Here is a 15,747-nt window from a genome sequence, read left to right on the forward strand (position 1 = left end):
GAGAGAGCTAAGAGAGTTGAGAGTGAAACAAATTATTACTAATCTAATTAACACTTTAAAGTCTGTGAAGAACCTGTTTAAGCGAACTGTAAGCAATAAACCTGTTTTGTTCAACTTTATACTCAGCATGGACCTCAATCCTTCTAATTAAAGGGTGTTGACAGAGGTCAACTGGTGGCAGCAGAAAGGAGAGAACGTGTCGTGGGCCTCAGGCTAGTGAAACAACCTGGGGACACGTGAGGGGTGCATCACAACCATTCTATATCAATGTTTTGTAGAAAGAAGTAACAGTTCTGAAAATTCAGTTCAAGACACATTAAGACCAAAACAAACACTTAAATTAAAAAGCTTTAGGAGACTCGTGGCGCAGTGGTTAAAACGCTGTACTGCAGCTAAAACTGTGCTCACGACCTGCGGTTCAAATCCCAGGTAGCTGGCTCAAGGTTGACTCAGCCTTCCATCCTTCCGAGGTCGGTAAAATGAGTACCCAGCTTGCTGGGGGGGGCACTGTGTAGCCTGTATAATTAAACTGTAAACCGCCCGGAGACTGCTTGTAGCGCTATGGGGCGGTATATAAGTCCAATAAATAAATAAATAAATAAATAAATAAATAAATAAATAAATAAATAAATAAATAAATATTTGCCATTAACTTTAACATACAAGGAGGAACTTGAGCCAGCTCAGCAATTACGTACTTCTCAGGGACTGTAAAGATTCAGATTATTCTCATAGATAGTGTCTTCATTTACTGCTTCAACCATAATGTTCATCTAACTTTCTCCCCCATTTAAGGACCTTCACCGTTCACTTAACACGCACATGCTTTCTTTGAACACTTAGCAAAACTTCAGTCAGTTTTAAAGCAACATGCCACAGAAAGGCTAGTACTATCGACTTTTCAACAATTCCAGATTTAGAAGTCTCATCATACATCCACATGTTCTGCTAACCAAATTTACACATACAGTGGTACCTCGACTTACAAACTTAATTTTTGCTTATTTATATTGTTATTGTATTTTATTGTTGTTAGCCGCCTAGAGTAGTCCTCACCGACCAGATAGGCGGGGTATAAATTAAATAAATAAATAAATAAATAAATAAATAAATAAATAAATAAATAAATAAATAAATAAATAAATAAATAAATAAATAAATAAACAAATAAACAAACAAATAAATAAATAAATCCATATTGGAACGATGTTCGTACGTCGAAAAGTTCGTAAGTCGAAGTACCATTTCCCATTGAAATGCATGGGAATGGAATTAATCTGTTCCAGCATTTCAAAAGGCAAAAAAGCAGGGGGAAAGGGCTGGAAATTCGAATTTCCAGCCTTTTCTCCCTGCCTTTTTGCCTTCGGAGCTCTCAAAGGGCTTTCCGCCTGACATTGGAGGAAGCCCTTTGGGAGCTCTTAAGGTGCCCATCGCAGGGGCAGGGACCCCCAGGGAGGTCTCCCATGGTGGCGGGCAAGCCCTGGGAGACCTCCCTGGGGGTCCCCGCCGCCGCGATTGGTGGCTTTGGAGATCTCAAAGGGCTTTCCCCCCGATATCGGAGGAAGCCCTCTTGAGAGTTCCAAAGCCAAAAAGGCAGGGAGAAAGGGCGGGAAATTCGAAGTTCCTGCGCTTCCTCCCTGCCTTTTTGCAGGGAGCCATTTACAAACGGCTCCGCTGGCAAAAAAAAATGGCATTGACTTGCGAATGGAGCCTCAACAAGTCAATGCCAATTTTTGCCAACAGAGCTGTTCGTAAATCGAAAAGTCCGTATGTAGGGCCATTCGTAAGTCGAGGGTTGACTGTAATGTGAAAACCAGGTTTAGTGTTTGCCAAAGTCTAGTTTCGTGCTTTGCCACAATCCATCCCATAAGCACAATGGTTTGTTAGATAGCTGGAAACTATAAGAGAAAGTCATAGGCTGTTGCTGACTTGTTTAAATGAACTCTGGATATTTCAAATCATGCCATGTTCTTATGCCTGAACCCACAACCATGAATTGCCTTTGACCTGTTACCCATCCGCCCACTGTGAAAGAGCAGCTGACAAGAGGGGCTACAGAGAATCAGGCCACAAATGTTGAAAAGAAACTGTGATTTGTTTGGTCATGTGCAAGACAGTTTATGAATTAAGCAGCAAACCATGACTAACACAAACCATGGTTTATGGTTTCTATAGATGCAACCAACGAATTCAAGTAGCTTAGATTAATGAGTAAGGATGTGTCCATAGTAAAGAGCACAACAGAATAAAAATATTACCTGGTAAGGAACTGCGATTATCAGTACACATAGAAAAGATTCTCTCATATACCAGCCTTCCTGCAATGAGAAGAAAATAATTTGCAAAACAGTGGGCCTAAATATACATTTAGATCTAGGCATTAGGCTTTAAATCAAGACGACAATTACATTTTAACCTTGTTAGTTGAACTAAGATACCCAGGCTACCTGAAGGACCATGTCTCCCCATATGAGCCTTCTCAGTGCTTAAGATTATCAGAGGAGGCCCTCCCTCCTCTCGGTTCCATTGCTGGTGCAGGCATGGCTGATGCTGATACAAGAGAGAGCCTTCTCTGGGGCAGCTCCCAGGCTATGGGATGCTCTCCCTTGGGAGATCAGGCTGGCCCCTCCCTCTTACCCTTCCGCCAACAGCTGAAGACCCATCTTTTCAGGCAAGCTTTTAACAATCATAATCGAGTCTCTGAATGCCTTTTTAAAATTAAGATAGTTTTTAATTTTTAGTTGTGTTTAATTATTTAACCCTATTTCAATTAGCACACAGTTTAATTGCTTTTTAACGTTTAACTTATTCTGTTTTTAATTCTATCCTTTTAATATTGTGAGCCACCTTGGGTCCCCTTATTGGGAGAAAGGCAGCCTATACGTAAAACAAATACATGAAATTAAATAAATAGAATGATGAACTCGGGAGGCCTGGGGTTGAACCCCTACTCAGCCATGGAAATTCACTGGGGTGTGTGGAGCTGGTAAAGCCACACACCCTGGAAACCCTGTAAGGGTCACTATAAATTAGTTCCAACTTGGTGGTACAGAACAAGATAAACTTTGGAAAGAAATATTACGTGTAGAATGCAAGCACTTTCAAAAGAAGATTTTACAGCAGGGAGGAGAGACCAAACATTTTTATCAATATACTCGGTAAGAGAGTAGAGACGGTACAGTTGTGAATTCCAGTACAGAAAACAGTAAGAAACTGGACACTTTTTAAAAGATTCTCAAACTAAACAATGACAGAGATTGCAAATTAACCTTCACAGCTTATGTGAAAAAGAACTGAACACAGCAACGTGGGGACTGTTAATTGCCTTGCAGTACTTCTGAATTTAACATGTTTTAGCCATTACTTTTTGTATGTATAACCCACTAAGTTGCTAGCTATAGGCGATGGGAGCTGTAGTCCAGGAATCTGGAGGATCTCAACATGAGGAATCCTGGGCTAAGGCATGTAGAAAAACCGTTTCCTGGGAGACCTGAATCCTATGCTAGAAATTTCTTGAGTATTAATCGAGTTTGTTTGTTTTACCTGCCTTCAGAATGGTATGGGTTAAAAAAAATGGAATCTAGAGCCCAGCTAAAATAAACAATATTTTCCAGTGACTTGTCTCTAATTTCAAGTATTCTCTTGTTTTCCATTTGCCAGATTGTTTTCCTATTGGATTATACTACCACCTAGTGGAACCGAACTGTTCTTAAAAGAGACATCGCCAGTTTTAAAGATACAGTATATATATATAATAACTCCTCTTTTTTTATTGAACTACATGGAACTGCCCAGAGTGGCCTTCTAGCCAAAGGGATGGTATACAAGCTGGACAAATAAACAAATAAAATGCAGGGAAAACTCTAAAAGTGGCTGGATACACTCTTACTTGAAATCTGTTTTGCAAAAAGTTGGATATACCCTTGCTTTCAATAAGAACCAGTAACGCAGAGAGGTGGGAGGAAAGAGCAAATGTACAGCCTCACTTTCAGCTGCTGAAATTACAAAGAAACCATAATGTACAGAAGCAGGAACAAAATATATATCAGGTTGTTCAAGTAAACAGGTTGGAATGCTTTCCTTCAGGGTCACGGCTCTCTCAGATGTATCTTCCAGCAAGGATGAGCAAAGGCCCTTTGAACCAGACGTGGGTGAGGAACTGCTGGATCCTGTAGACTTTGGGCCCCAGAAATCCAGAAGCCCTAAGCTTCGGTGTCCCTGAAGTGCCTGGCTCTGGATCTTCAGCGAGGCAAATGCAGGATGCTCTGGGAACACATCAGAGGAGGCCGGACCCCCTTCCCAGCAGATACAAATGCCACAAGTTGAAGGCAAGAGCCGGGACAAATGTTCCCATGTGAAGTGCTTGGCTGCAGAGAAAGAAGAGGTTTCCTCAGGGGTAAGGGAGGCTCCTTGAGGGTGACCTCTTCCTCTCAGAGGAGAGCTTCAGCACCCCAATGACATAAACCTCAGCTTCGGACTGTGTGTTTTGCTGGAGACAAATGCAAGTGTAGGTGATACTTTTATAGAACACTAAAAACATCAACATAACATAGATGAGTTTTCATAGATCAAGACCGCTACGTCATGCTTCTACCAGTGTGAAGAACTTAAAAGTCCAAAAGCTCTTGCCGATTTCACCAGACATGTCTCTCTTTGCTGGAGACAGTTTTGTCAAGACAAAAGCCCATCTCACAGCCATAAATACTGCACTCCCAAAGCCGACTACACCAGAGCACAGAGTGATGTTCTCTGAAGATGACCATGGCCACAGAGACTGGCGAAACGTCAGGAAGAACAACCTTCAGAACACGGCCAAAGAGCCCGAAAAACCCACAACAACCATTTGCAACTCCGTTCAACGTAACCAGACAGCCCAGGAGGCCAAAGTGAGGATCAGGACATCTGTAGATGTCAATAACATTTATTTTTGGCTTGTGTTCCCTGAAGTATGAGAAGCTGCAGGAAGGTCACATTACTCACATTTGTTTTGAAGAGGAAAGAACATTTGGTGCTTTTTAAATCTATAGAAAAAAGCCATTTTACTGGTGTCAGCAACTTTTGGTGTGACAAGAAACACAATATGGTGAGGAGGAAAAGCTAATGACTGCTTTTAATAGACTATGGCACTGAAAACAGAACAGTACTTTCAAATATCTATTGTATAAAATCACCAGCCCCACAGTCCTGGAAGAATAAAAGTGAAGAACGGAACAGTGTTGGGGGACTGCATGGTAATAGCACATTTCTGTCTGTAGAATTGTTCCGAAATATTTCAAATGGAAAGAAGACTGGCTCAGGGAGGAGAAAGCTTTGAAGATTGCATTGTTAAAATACTGCTTTTTGCATTCAGAAGCTTTTAAAGATCCTGTGTAATAGGTAAGAGATTTGAACTATAATCCATGAATTCCAAAAGGAGCCTGAAGAAAGTTAAAGGTAAAAGGTAAAGGTTCCCCTTGTCATTTTAGTCAGTCGTGTCCGACTCTAGGGGGTGGTGCTCATCCCCATTTCCAAGCCGTAGAGCCAGCGTTTGTCCGAAGACAGTTTCCGTTGTCACGTGGCCAGCGCAGCTATACACGGAATGCTGTTTACCTTCCCACCGAGGTGGTACCTATTTATCTACTCACATTTATATGCTTTCGAACTGCTAGGCTGGCGAGGAGCTGGGACAAAGCGACGGGCGCTCACTCCGTCGCGTGGATTCGATCTTACGACTGCTGGTCTTCTGACCATGCAGCACAGGCTTCTGCGGTTTAGCCCACAGCACCACCACGTCCCTTTTGAAGAAAATTATATCCCGCTAAAAGGCCAGGTTCGGCCCTACGTCCAACATGGGAAATGATAAGAGTCATCTACCTAACAGGGCTGTTACAAGGCCTATCAAGATAATATACTGTTTTGAACATCTTAAAAGTAGGCCATCCAACACTCAAGACGTTTTCCTCTTTAGCTTTCATCAGCCCGAGCATGCAAGACTAATAGAAGAGGATGGAGGTGGTCAGTAAAAATGCCAGGTGACCACATGTGCCACAGCCCTGCCAGTGCTCCAATACCTTCCTAAAAAATAAACACGAACAATAAAAACACAGAGCAAACTTTAATTTAAAATTTTTGTTTAGTCATTTAGTCCTGTCCGACTCTTCGTGACCCCATGGACCAGAGCACGCCAGGCCCTCCTGTCTTCCACTGCCTCCCGGAGTTGGGTCAAATTCATGTTGGTTGCTTCGATGACACTGTCCAACCATCTCATCCTCGGTCGTCCCTTTCTCCTCTTGCCCTCACACTTTCCCAACATCAGAGTCTTTTCCAGGGAGTCTTCTCTTCTCATGAGATGGCCAAAGTATTGGAGCCTCAGCTTCAGGATCTGTCCTTCCAGTGAGCACTCAGGGTTGATTTCCTTCAGAATGGACAGGTTTGTTCTCCTTGCAGTCCAGGGGACTCTCAAGAGCCTCCTCCAGCACCACAATTCAAAAGCATCAATTCTTCGGCAGTCAGGCTTCTTTATAGTCCAGCTCTCACTTCCATATATTACCTCTTGAAAAAAAGAGAGGTTACTTACCTGTAACCGTTGTTCTTCAAGTGGTCATTCTGTGAATTCACACAAAAGGGTTAATCCGGCGCTTGCGTCGGTCCTCTCGGAATATTCTAGAGCTCTGAAAGAAAAAGTAACAACGTAATGCTGCCCCTATTGCGCATGCTCCCACCCGCCCTAGCCTCAGTTCCATTTATTCGTCCCAGGTATAAACCTCTGGACACACTCACAGTGACAGATAGAGGGGAGGCCGGGCGGGATTGTGTGAATTCACAGAATGACCACTTGAAGAACAACGGTTACAGGTAAGTAACCTCTCTTTCTTCATCGTGGTCTTCTGTGAATGCACACAAAAGGGTGATTAGCAAGCTTACTCACCGGACGGTGGGATGTCACTGCAGTAGAGATGTCAGCACGGCTCTCCCAAAAGCTGTCTCCTTCTTGGCCCTGAGATCAAGTCGATAGTGGGTAATGAAAGTCGATGGTGTCGACCATGTGGCTGCTCTACAAATATCCGGGACATCAATGCCACGCAGGAGGGCCGTAGAAGACGCGACAGCTCTAGTAGAGTGAGCACGCAAACTATGAGGAGGAGACCTGTGTTGAAGTTCATAGGCCAAAGAAATAGTGCTGACAATCCATCGAGAGAGAGTAGATCATGCTGCCGGGAAACCCTTCTTTGGGCCAGAATAACAAACAAAAAGCCGAGTAGAAGCTCTAAGGTCCTTAGTCCTGGACACATAAAAAGCCAAGGCCCGTCGCACGTCAAGGGTGTGGAGCATGCGCTCGATGTCAGACGAAGGTTGTGGAAACAAGGTCGGAAGAGAAAGAGGTTGGTTAAGGTGAAAATCAGAAACAACCTTGGGAAGGAAGGAGACGTCAGGATATAGCAACACCTTATCCTTGAAGAACTGCAAATATGGTTGGTCAGAACGGAGGGCTGCTAGTTCACTGACACGTCGTGCAGAGGTAATAGCTACCAAAAAGAGAGTCTTGAGAGTCAATAATTTGGTGTCACAAGTGGCCATTGGTTCAAAGGGAGGACGCGTGAGTGACTGGAGAACTAAATGGAGCGACCATTGTGGGGCTGGTGGTTTCGTAGGGGGTCTCAAATTAGAGAGTCCCCTTAGGAAGGCTTTAACAGTGGGGTGCGAGAAAAAACGTGAAGAAGGCGAGCCGCTTGGTTGGAAAGACATAACAGCAGCGAGATAAACTTTAACTGTAGATAAAGATAATTTGAGATCAAACAAATGTCTCAAGTACAGCAGCAACGTGGAAAGGGAAACAGGGGAAGGTACAAAACCCCTGTCTTTAGTAAACTTGAGAAAACTCTGCCATTTATGAGCATATAAGGAAGTCGTGGATGGCTTCCTGGCTTTGTCTAACACTTCCTTGACCTGTGGAAAATCCTCCACGCGGTCAGATGCAGGGAGTTCACATCTGGATGTAGAATGTTGCCCGCGTCCTGAGTCAAGAGATCTGGTAGATGTGGTAGCTTCCTGAACTCTGAGGACATACTCACTAGAGTGGGGAACCAGGCCTGACGGGGCCAATAGGGAGCTATGAATATGGCGTTCGTCCGTGATTGACGAAGCTTCACCAGCGCCTTCTGGATCAATGGAAGAGGAGGGAAGAGGTACAGCAGCTGCTGGTTCCATCGAAGCATAAAGGCATCGCCTAGAGACCCGGCTCCCAGTCCTGCTCTGGACGCATAACTGGGGCATTTGGCGTTCGTCTGAGATGCAAACACGTCGATTGTGGGAGTGCCCCATAGAAGACACAGTTCCTGAAAAACACGGGGGTTGAGCTCCCACTCGTGTGTCTGGTAAGGGAGGCGGCTGAGACGATCCGCAAGCGCGTTGTCCTCTGTTGGTACATGTATGGCCACCAAAAATACATGGTGGAGACGACACCACTCCCAGAGTAGCACAGTGAGGTACAGTAGTGATTGAGACCGTGTCCCTCCTTGCCTGTTTATATAATACATGGTCGTGGTGTTGTCCGTTATCACCTGAACACCACGACCACGTACCATGGGCAGAAAAGCTCGAAGGGCTTTGATGACAGCTATCATTTCGAGGTGGTTTATGTGTAGGTCCATCTCCTGCGGTGACCACAGCGCATGTATCTCGTGTGAGTTGCAGTGCGCCCCCCAGCCCGACGGGCTGGCATCGGTAGTTATTTGAGCAGTCAGTTTTAGAGGTTTGAATGGCCTGCCTATCTGGAGGTTCCTGGTGCGCGCCCACCATTGGAGCTGGGCTGCAAGTTCCGTGGTCACACGAAGTCGCTTGTTCTGACTGTCCATCATGGGGTTGAATAGCGCAAGGAACCACGATTGCAGAGATCTCAGTTTGAGTCGCGCATGAGACAGGGTAGGGGTCGTGGAGGCCATAAGGCCTAAAAGATGTTGTGCGTGTCTCGCTGTCACCTGCGCTCCTGGGCGAAAAGTCCGTACTGCTCTTTGTATTTTCCGTATTCTCTCCTTGGGTAAGAAGACCCGGGCGGCATTTGAATCGAGACGAGCGCCTATATAGTGGACCACCCTGGATGGAGTGAGGTGGGACTTCTTCAAGTTCACAGTGAGACCTAGTTCCGACAACAAACTCAGAACGAGTCTGGTATCCTTCACGGCTTGATTTCGAGAGGGGGCGACCAGCAGCCAGTCGTCTATGTAGGGGTAGATGTGGACGCCCCGTAGACGTAGGTAGGCAGCGACTGGGGCCATGACCTTTGTAAATGTCCTGGGAGCTGTTGAGAGCCCGAAAGGTAAGGCCAGGAATTGGTAAATGTTGTTCTGAAACAGAAACCGTAGGTATTTGCGATGGTGTGGATGAATCGTAATGTGAAAATAAGCGTCTTTGAGGTCTATGACGACGAACCAGCTGTTTCTTTTCAACAGAGGCATGATGGACTCCAGTGTAATCATGCGAAAACGACGAGGATGTAGGTAAGTATTTAAAGTCCTGAGGTCCAGAATGGGTCTTATGCCCCCATCTTTTTTGGACACTGCGAAATACCTGGAATAAAACCCGTTTTTTGCGTCTGTTATGGGAACTGGCTCGATGGCATGTTTCTGTAGCAGTGAGACAATCTCGTCCTCTAGAGCAACGTCGAAAGAGGTGTGACATATAAACCCTAGAGGAGGTGACTCGATGAATTCTAGTTGGTAGCCGTGTGCAATGATGTTCAGGACCCAGGCGTCGTTTGTTATAGTGAGCCAGTTGTGTAAAAAGGGAAAAAGTCTTGTAGTGTCTGAACTGGAAGGAGGAAAACTTGGAGAGTCAAAGGTAACGCTTAGATTTCTTGGCAGGAACTTTGAAGGGTCGCCGGCGTTGAGACTGTTGCGACCTGTAGCTCGGCGCAGAAGAGGAGGCCCGCGAGGATCTTTGCTGAGGTAAGTTCCTGTAAGACTTGAATTGTTGGGAGGGTTGCTGATACTGGGCATAAGACTTACGCCACTGAGGTCTGTTGTAACGGGGCTGAGATTGGATAGAATATGATCTAGCTGTCTTTTTAGCCTTGTGGAGGTCTTCCAGATGAGTGTCCGTCTTTTCATTAAAAAGACCAGTAGCATCAAAGGCAAGGTTCTCCACCTTGGTTTTCACGTCATCGAGGATGCTAGCCGCTCTTAACCATGCATGTCGGCGGATTGTAACTGCAGACACGAGGATCCTGGCTGCAGCTTCTGCAGCATGCCTAGTAGAAAGTCGCTGGAACTTAGATACAGTTTGGGCCTCCTCATAAAAATTCAGAAAATTTTGCCTGACGTCCTGGGGGAGAAGTTTAAGCCCAGGTAAAACCTTTAGCCAAAGTTGTTTTTGATAGGCTCCTAATGCAGTTTGATAATTTATAAGTTTAATGAGAAAAGCAGTGAGGGAGTAAACTTTTCTCCCAATAATTTCCAATTTCTTGCCCTCCCTGTTAGTCGGGGTGACATGGGATTTGCCGGTTGGTTTAGTGCAACTGGTTTCAACTACTAATGAATTGGGAACTGGGTGTTTGAGAAGGAATTGTGTATCTGAACCATGCACCCTGTAAAAGTTTTCAGTCCTGCGAGGTAATGGAGGGGCATCGGAAGGACGTGCCCAGTATTCTTTTACTATGTCCATAATTGCAGGGACAAATGTCAAACTGGGAGGTGGCGACCTCTCTTGGTTTATGTCACCGAAGATGAGGTCTTCGGCGGCAGGAGCGGGCTGATCTATTTCCAGCTTCAAGGTCTTGGCCAGACGTGATAACATCTGGGAATAGGAGGAGAAGTCTTCAGAGGGGGAAGACACGTTGGCATCTCCTATGTCCGACCCTACTGTGTCCCCCTCTGGAAGGATGTCCTGATTTGGCTGAGAAGGGTGGTCTGGATCCGAATTAGATGATGGGGCAGAGGATACCTCATCCGGGTCAGAGGAAAAAACGTCCCTTTTCCTCTTTCGATGTGGTTTATCGACGTCGATCCGCGAGGTCGATGTCGAAGGTTGTGGCCCCGTAACAATAGTGGAGGGGTCCAGAGAAGTTACTGGCACAAGCTGTTGAGGTCGACCGTCGACAGGTTGGTCGGTCTCGACACGCAGATGTCGACGCCGACGGTGAGGGGAGGAGTCGGAAGACGAAGCTATGTAAATGTATCTCGTCTTCTTGTGTCTACGGCGTCGGTCGGTCGGTGTCAACGCAGAACTGGTGGAGGAGGAACGGTGTCGACGTCGGCGACGCTTAGCTCCGCGGGAGGACTCCGAGTCCGACGAGGTGGATGAGTGCCTCCGCCGTCGGTGTCTATTCCGACGTCGATGGGGCGCGGAACGCTTCCTCCGAGAGGCATGCCTCTCCCGAGATGACGTCGAAGAAGAGGACGATGTTGACCTGTGCCTCTTCGTACGCGCACGTTTTCCTCGCGGCGATCTCGACCTCGAACGGGAGGTGGAGATGTGCTTCTTCTTGTTAGGGCGTTTACCGCGGGGCGATCTCGACCTCGGAGGAGATGCCGAGGTCGACGGAGCCGGGGACCCCAGCCCTCGAGTCGATGGGCTGTGCGGGACGGAAGTCAAGCCTGTGGTAACACCTACAAGCTGACTCGGGGTCGGTGACACGGTGCCTGTCGGCACAACCGGCTCGACTTGTCGAGGAGGCAGAGGTGTAGCTGTCTCCGACAAGTACGCCCTATCTCTCGACGAGTCCTCAAGTATAGGAGATGGGAGGGACTCGGAGATCGGCGGGAGCTGGGCTGTAACCTCCTTGGTCTTCAGCGGAGGTTTCGCCTTCCCTTGTTTCGCCGCTTTGGTAGAGCAGGCATCCGGCTTCGCCTTATTAGCGGCTTTCTTAGATGCAGGCACTTTAGCCTGTTTCCCCGCACCTTTAGATGGACCCGGCTGAGGGGAGCCACTTGCCTCATGCCTAGGGGTTGCCGAAGGGGAGACCATCTCTGAGTCAGAAGGTCTGGTAGCCGACAGAGTGGACTCCCACAGGTGGTAATTAAGCCGCTGTTGTCTGGCTTTCAACGCTGCCTTGGTGAACGCCTTACAATGTTTGCAAGACGTGGTAAGATGCCTCGCACCAAGGCAGAACAGGCAACGATCGTGCGGGTCCTGGTGAGGGATTTTTCTGGAGCAGAGCACACAACGGTTGAAGGGTCCTGACGGCATAGGCCGTTAGTGCGGGAAGCCAATGGAGGGGAAAAAAGGCGGGAACAGCCGGGACGAGCAAAGCCAGAGGAAAATCCGAAAGCCGAGTCAAGAAAAAAAACAGTCCGCGTCAAGGGGCAATAGAAAGTCACAGTCCGAGAACAGTCCAAGTCCGAAAAACCGAAAAAACTAGCTAGAATCTCAAGATAAACGGAGCTCAAAGAGAGAGGTTCCGAACCGCAAGGCGGATAAATGGAACTGAGGCTAGGGCGGGTGGGAGCATGCGCAATAGGGGCAGCATTACGTTGTTACTTTTTCTTTCAGAGCTCTAGAATATTCCGAGAGGACCGACGCAAGCGCCGGATTAACCCTTTTGTGTGCATTCACAGAAGACCACGATGAAGAACCATAGCTTTGACTATGTGGACCTTTGTCAGCAAGGTGATGTCTCTGCTTTTAAAGATGCTATCTAGGTGTGCCAATGCTTTCCTCCCAAGAAGCAGGTATCTTTTAATTTCATGGCTACTGTGATTATGGAGCCGAAGAAGGTAAAATCTGTCACTGCCTCCATATCTTCCCTTTCTATTTCCCAGGAGGTGATGGGACCAGTGGCCATGATCGTAGATTTTTTTATGTTGAGCTTCAGACCGTTTTTTGCACTCTCCTCTTTCACCCTCATTACAAGGTTCTTTAATTCCTCCTCACTTTTTGCCATCAGAGTGGTATCATCTGCATATCTGAGGTTGTTGATATTTCTTCTGGCAATCTTAATTCTGGCTTGGGATTCATCCAGTCCAGCCTTTCGCATGATGTATTCTGCATACAAGTTAAATAAGCAGGGAGACAATATACAGCCTTGTCGTACTCCTTTCTCAATTTTAACCCAATCAGTTGTTCCATATCCAGTTCTAACTGCTGCTTCCTGTCCCACATATAGATTTCTCAGGAGATGGTCAGGCACTCCCATTTCTTTAAGAACTTGCCATTGTTTGCTGTGGTCCACACAGTCAAAAGCTTCTGTGTAGTCAATGAAGCAAAAGTATATGTTTTTCTGGATGTCTCTCGGTTTCTCCATAATCCAGCGCATGTTAGCAATCTGGTCTCTAGTTCCTCTGCCCCTTCGAAAATCAACTTGTACTTCTGGGGGTTCTCTGTCCACATACTGCTGAAGCCTCCTTGGAGGATTTTGAGCATATCCTTGCTAGCGTGTGAAATGAGTGCAATTGTACGGTAGTTGGAGCATTCTTTGGCACTGCCCTTCTTTGGGATTGGGATGTAGACTGATCTTTTCCAATCCTCTGGCCACTGTTGAGTTTCCCAAACTTGCTGGCATATTTAGTGCAGCACCTTAACAGCGTCATCTTGTTCTTGTTGTCAGCCATGCTTTCTAAGGCCCACTTGACTTCACTCTCCAGGATGTCTGGCTCAAGGTCAGCAACTACATTGTCTGGGTTGTCTGGGACATGCAGATCTTTCTGGCATAATTCCTCTGTGTATTCTTGCCACCTCTTCTTGATGTCTTCTGCTTCTGTGAGGTCCCTACCATTTTTGTCCTTTATCATGTCCATCTTTGCACAAAATGTCCATCTTTGCACAAAACCAGATCTCTGGTTTTTCCCTTTCTATTATTTTCCTCTATTTCTCTGCACTGTTTATTTAAGAAGGCCCTCATCTCTCCTTGCTATTCTTTGGAAGTCAGCTTTCAGTTTTCTGTAACTTTCCCTATCTCCCTTGCATTTTGTTTCCCTTCTTTTCTCTGCTATTTGTAAGAACTCATTGGACAGCCACTTTGCTTTCTTGCATTTTTTTTTCTTTGGGATGGTTTTTGTTGCTGCGTCCTGTACAATGTTACGAGCCTCCATCCATAGTTCTTCAGCCACTCAGTCCATCAAATCTAATTCCTTAAATCTGTTCTTCATTTCCATGGTGTATTCATAAAGGATTTGGTTTAGATTACACCTAACTAGCTCAGTAGTTTTTCCTACTTTGTTTAGTTTAAGCTTGAGTTTTGCTATAAGAAGCTGATGATCAGAGCCACAATAAGCTCCAGGTCTTGTTTTTGCTAACTGTATAGAGCTTCTCCATCTTTGACTACAGAGAATATAATCAATCTGATTACGGTATTGCCCATCTGGTGATGTCCATGTGTAGAATCGCCTCTTTTGTTGGAAAAAAATGTTTGTGATGACCAGCTTGTTCTCTTGACAAAACTCTATTCACCTTTGCCCTGCTTTGTTTTGAACTCCAGGACCAAACTTACCTGTTGTTCCTTTTATCTCTTGACTCCCTACTTTAGCATTCCAGTCCCCTAGAATGAGAAGAACATCTTTCTTTGGTGTCAGTTCTAGAAGGCGTTGTAAGTCTTCATAGAATTGGTCAATTTCAGCTGCTCCAGCGTCGGTGGTTGGTGCATAAACTTGGATTACTGTGATGTTGAAAGGTCTGCCTTGGATTCGTATTTTTGATATTGCATCCCAGTATAGCTTTTCCCACTATTTTGTTGACTATGAGGGCTACTCCATTTCTTCTATGGAATTCTTGCCCAGAATAGTAGATATGATAATTATCTGAATTGAATTCACTCATTCCTGTCCATTTTAGTTCACTGACGCCCAGGATGTCAATGTTTATTCTTGCCATCTCCTGTTTGACCACATCCAGCTTACCAAGGTTCACAGATCTCACATTCCAGATTCCTATGCAGTATTTTTCTTTGCAGCATCAGACTCTCCTTTCATTTCTACGCACGTCTGCAGCTGAGCATCCTTTCAGCTTTGGCCCAATCACTTCATTAGCTCTGGAGCGACTTGTCCTTGTCCTCCGCTCTTCCTCAGTAGAATGTTGGACGCCTTCCAACCTGAGGGGCCCATCTTCCAGCGTCATATCTTTTAACCTTTTGTTTCTGTTCATTGAGTTTTCTTGGCCAAGATACTGGAGTGCCTTGCCAGTTTCTGCTCCAGGTGGATCGCGTTTAGTCAAAACTCTCCACTCTGACCTGTCTGTCTTGGGTGTCCCTGCACGGCATAGCCCATAGCTTCTCTGAATTACTGGAGCCCTTATGCCACGACAAGGCACCAATCCATGAAGGGGAATTTGAAATTTAAATCAATTTAAATTTCAGATTTCACACAATACCATTTCCTTTATTTGACATTAGCTCTTAGTCAGAATTTCCCCTCTCATTTCTGTTTAGGCAAGAATTAAGGAAACAATTTGCAGTTTGTCAAACATTAAATCCACTCATTGGGGTAGGGATCAATTTTGAAGTACGCCGCCACCCCTATATCAGTGACAGTCTTCTTGCAGCTTCAAGGAGCAACACTTTATTCCAAAATCAATACACTACTCCTTGCAGTTTTTCATCTTTACCAGGAATAGGCCTTTTGTAAAGACCATTCCAGAAAAGTACGAGACAACCTGGCTCTAAGATTCCATGATACACACACATACATGCCCAAATGCCTGGGTGCAAAATTCTGAACAAGGTAGCAAACAAATAGAGCAAAATCTCCCTCATGTGGGAACACAGGGTTATCCTTTCAGAACTAAGCCGCAATATTTAAGTCTTTTTAAATTCTGACATGACCACTTCAGGGTGTGATCCTA

The 15,747-nt window shown here is 45.7% G+C and overlaps 1 protein-coding gene across 1 annotated transcript in view; it reads right to left on the reverse strand.

The window, feature by feature from the left end:
- VPS35L (VPS35 endosomal protein sorting factor like) overlaps positions 1 to 15,747 on the reverse strand; it is a 96,263-nt gene that overhangs the window by 58,847 nt on the left and 21,669 nt on the right. Inside the window, exon 9 of the mRNA XM_078381235.1 lies at positions 2,259 to 2,318. Within this exon, the coding sequence (XP_078237361.1) occupies positions 2,259 to 2,318 (60 nt within the window). The remainder of the gene's footprint in view (positions 1 to 2,258; positions 2,319 to 15,747) is intronic.

The sequence above is a fragment of the Pogona vitticeps genome, chromosome 13, assembly GCF_051106095.1.
Source record: "Pogona vitticeps strain Pit_001003342236 chromosome 13, PviZW2.1, whole genome shotgun sequence".
NCBI lineage: Eukaryota > Metazoa > Chordata > Lepidosauria > Squamata > Agamidae > Pogona > Pogona vitticeps.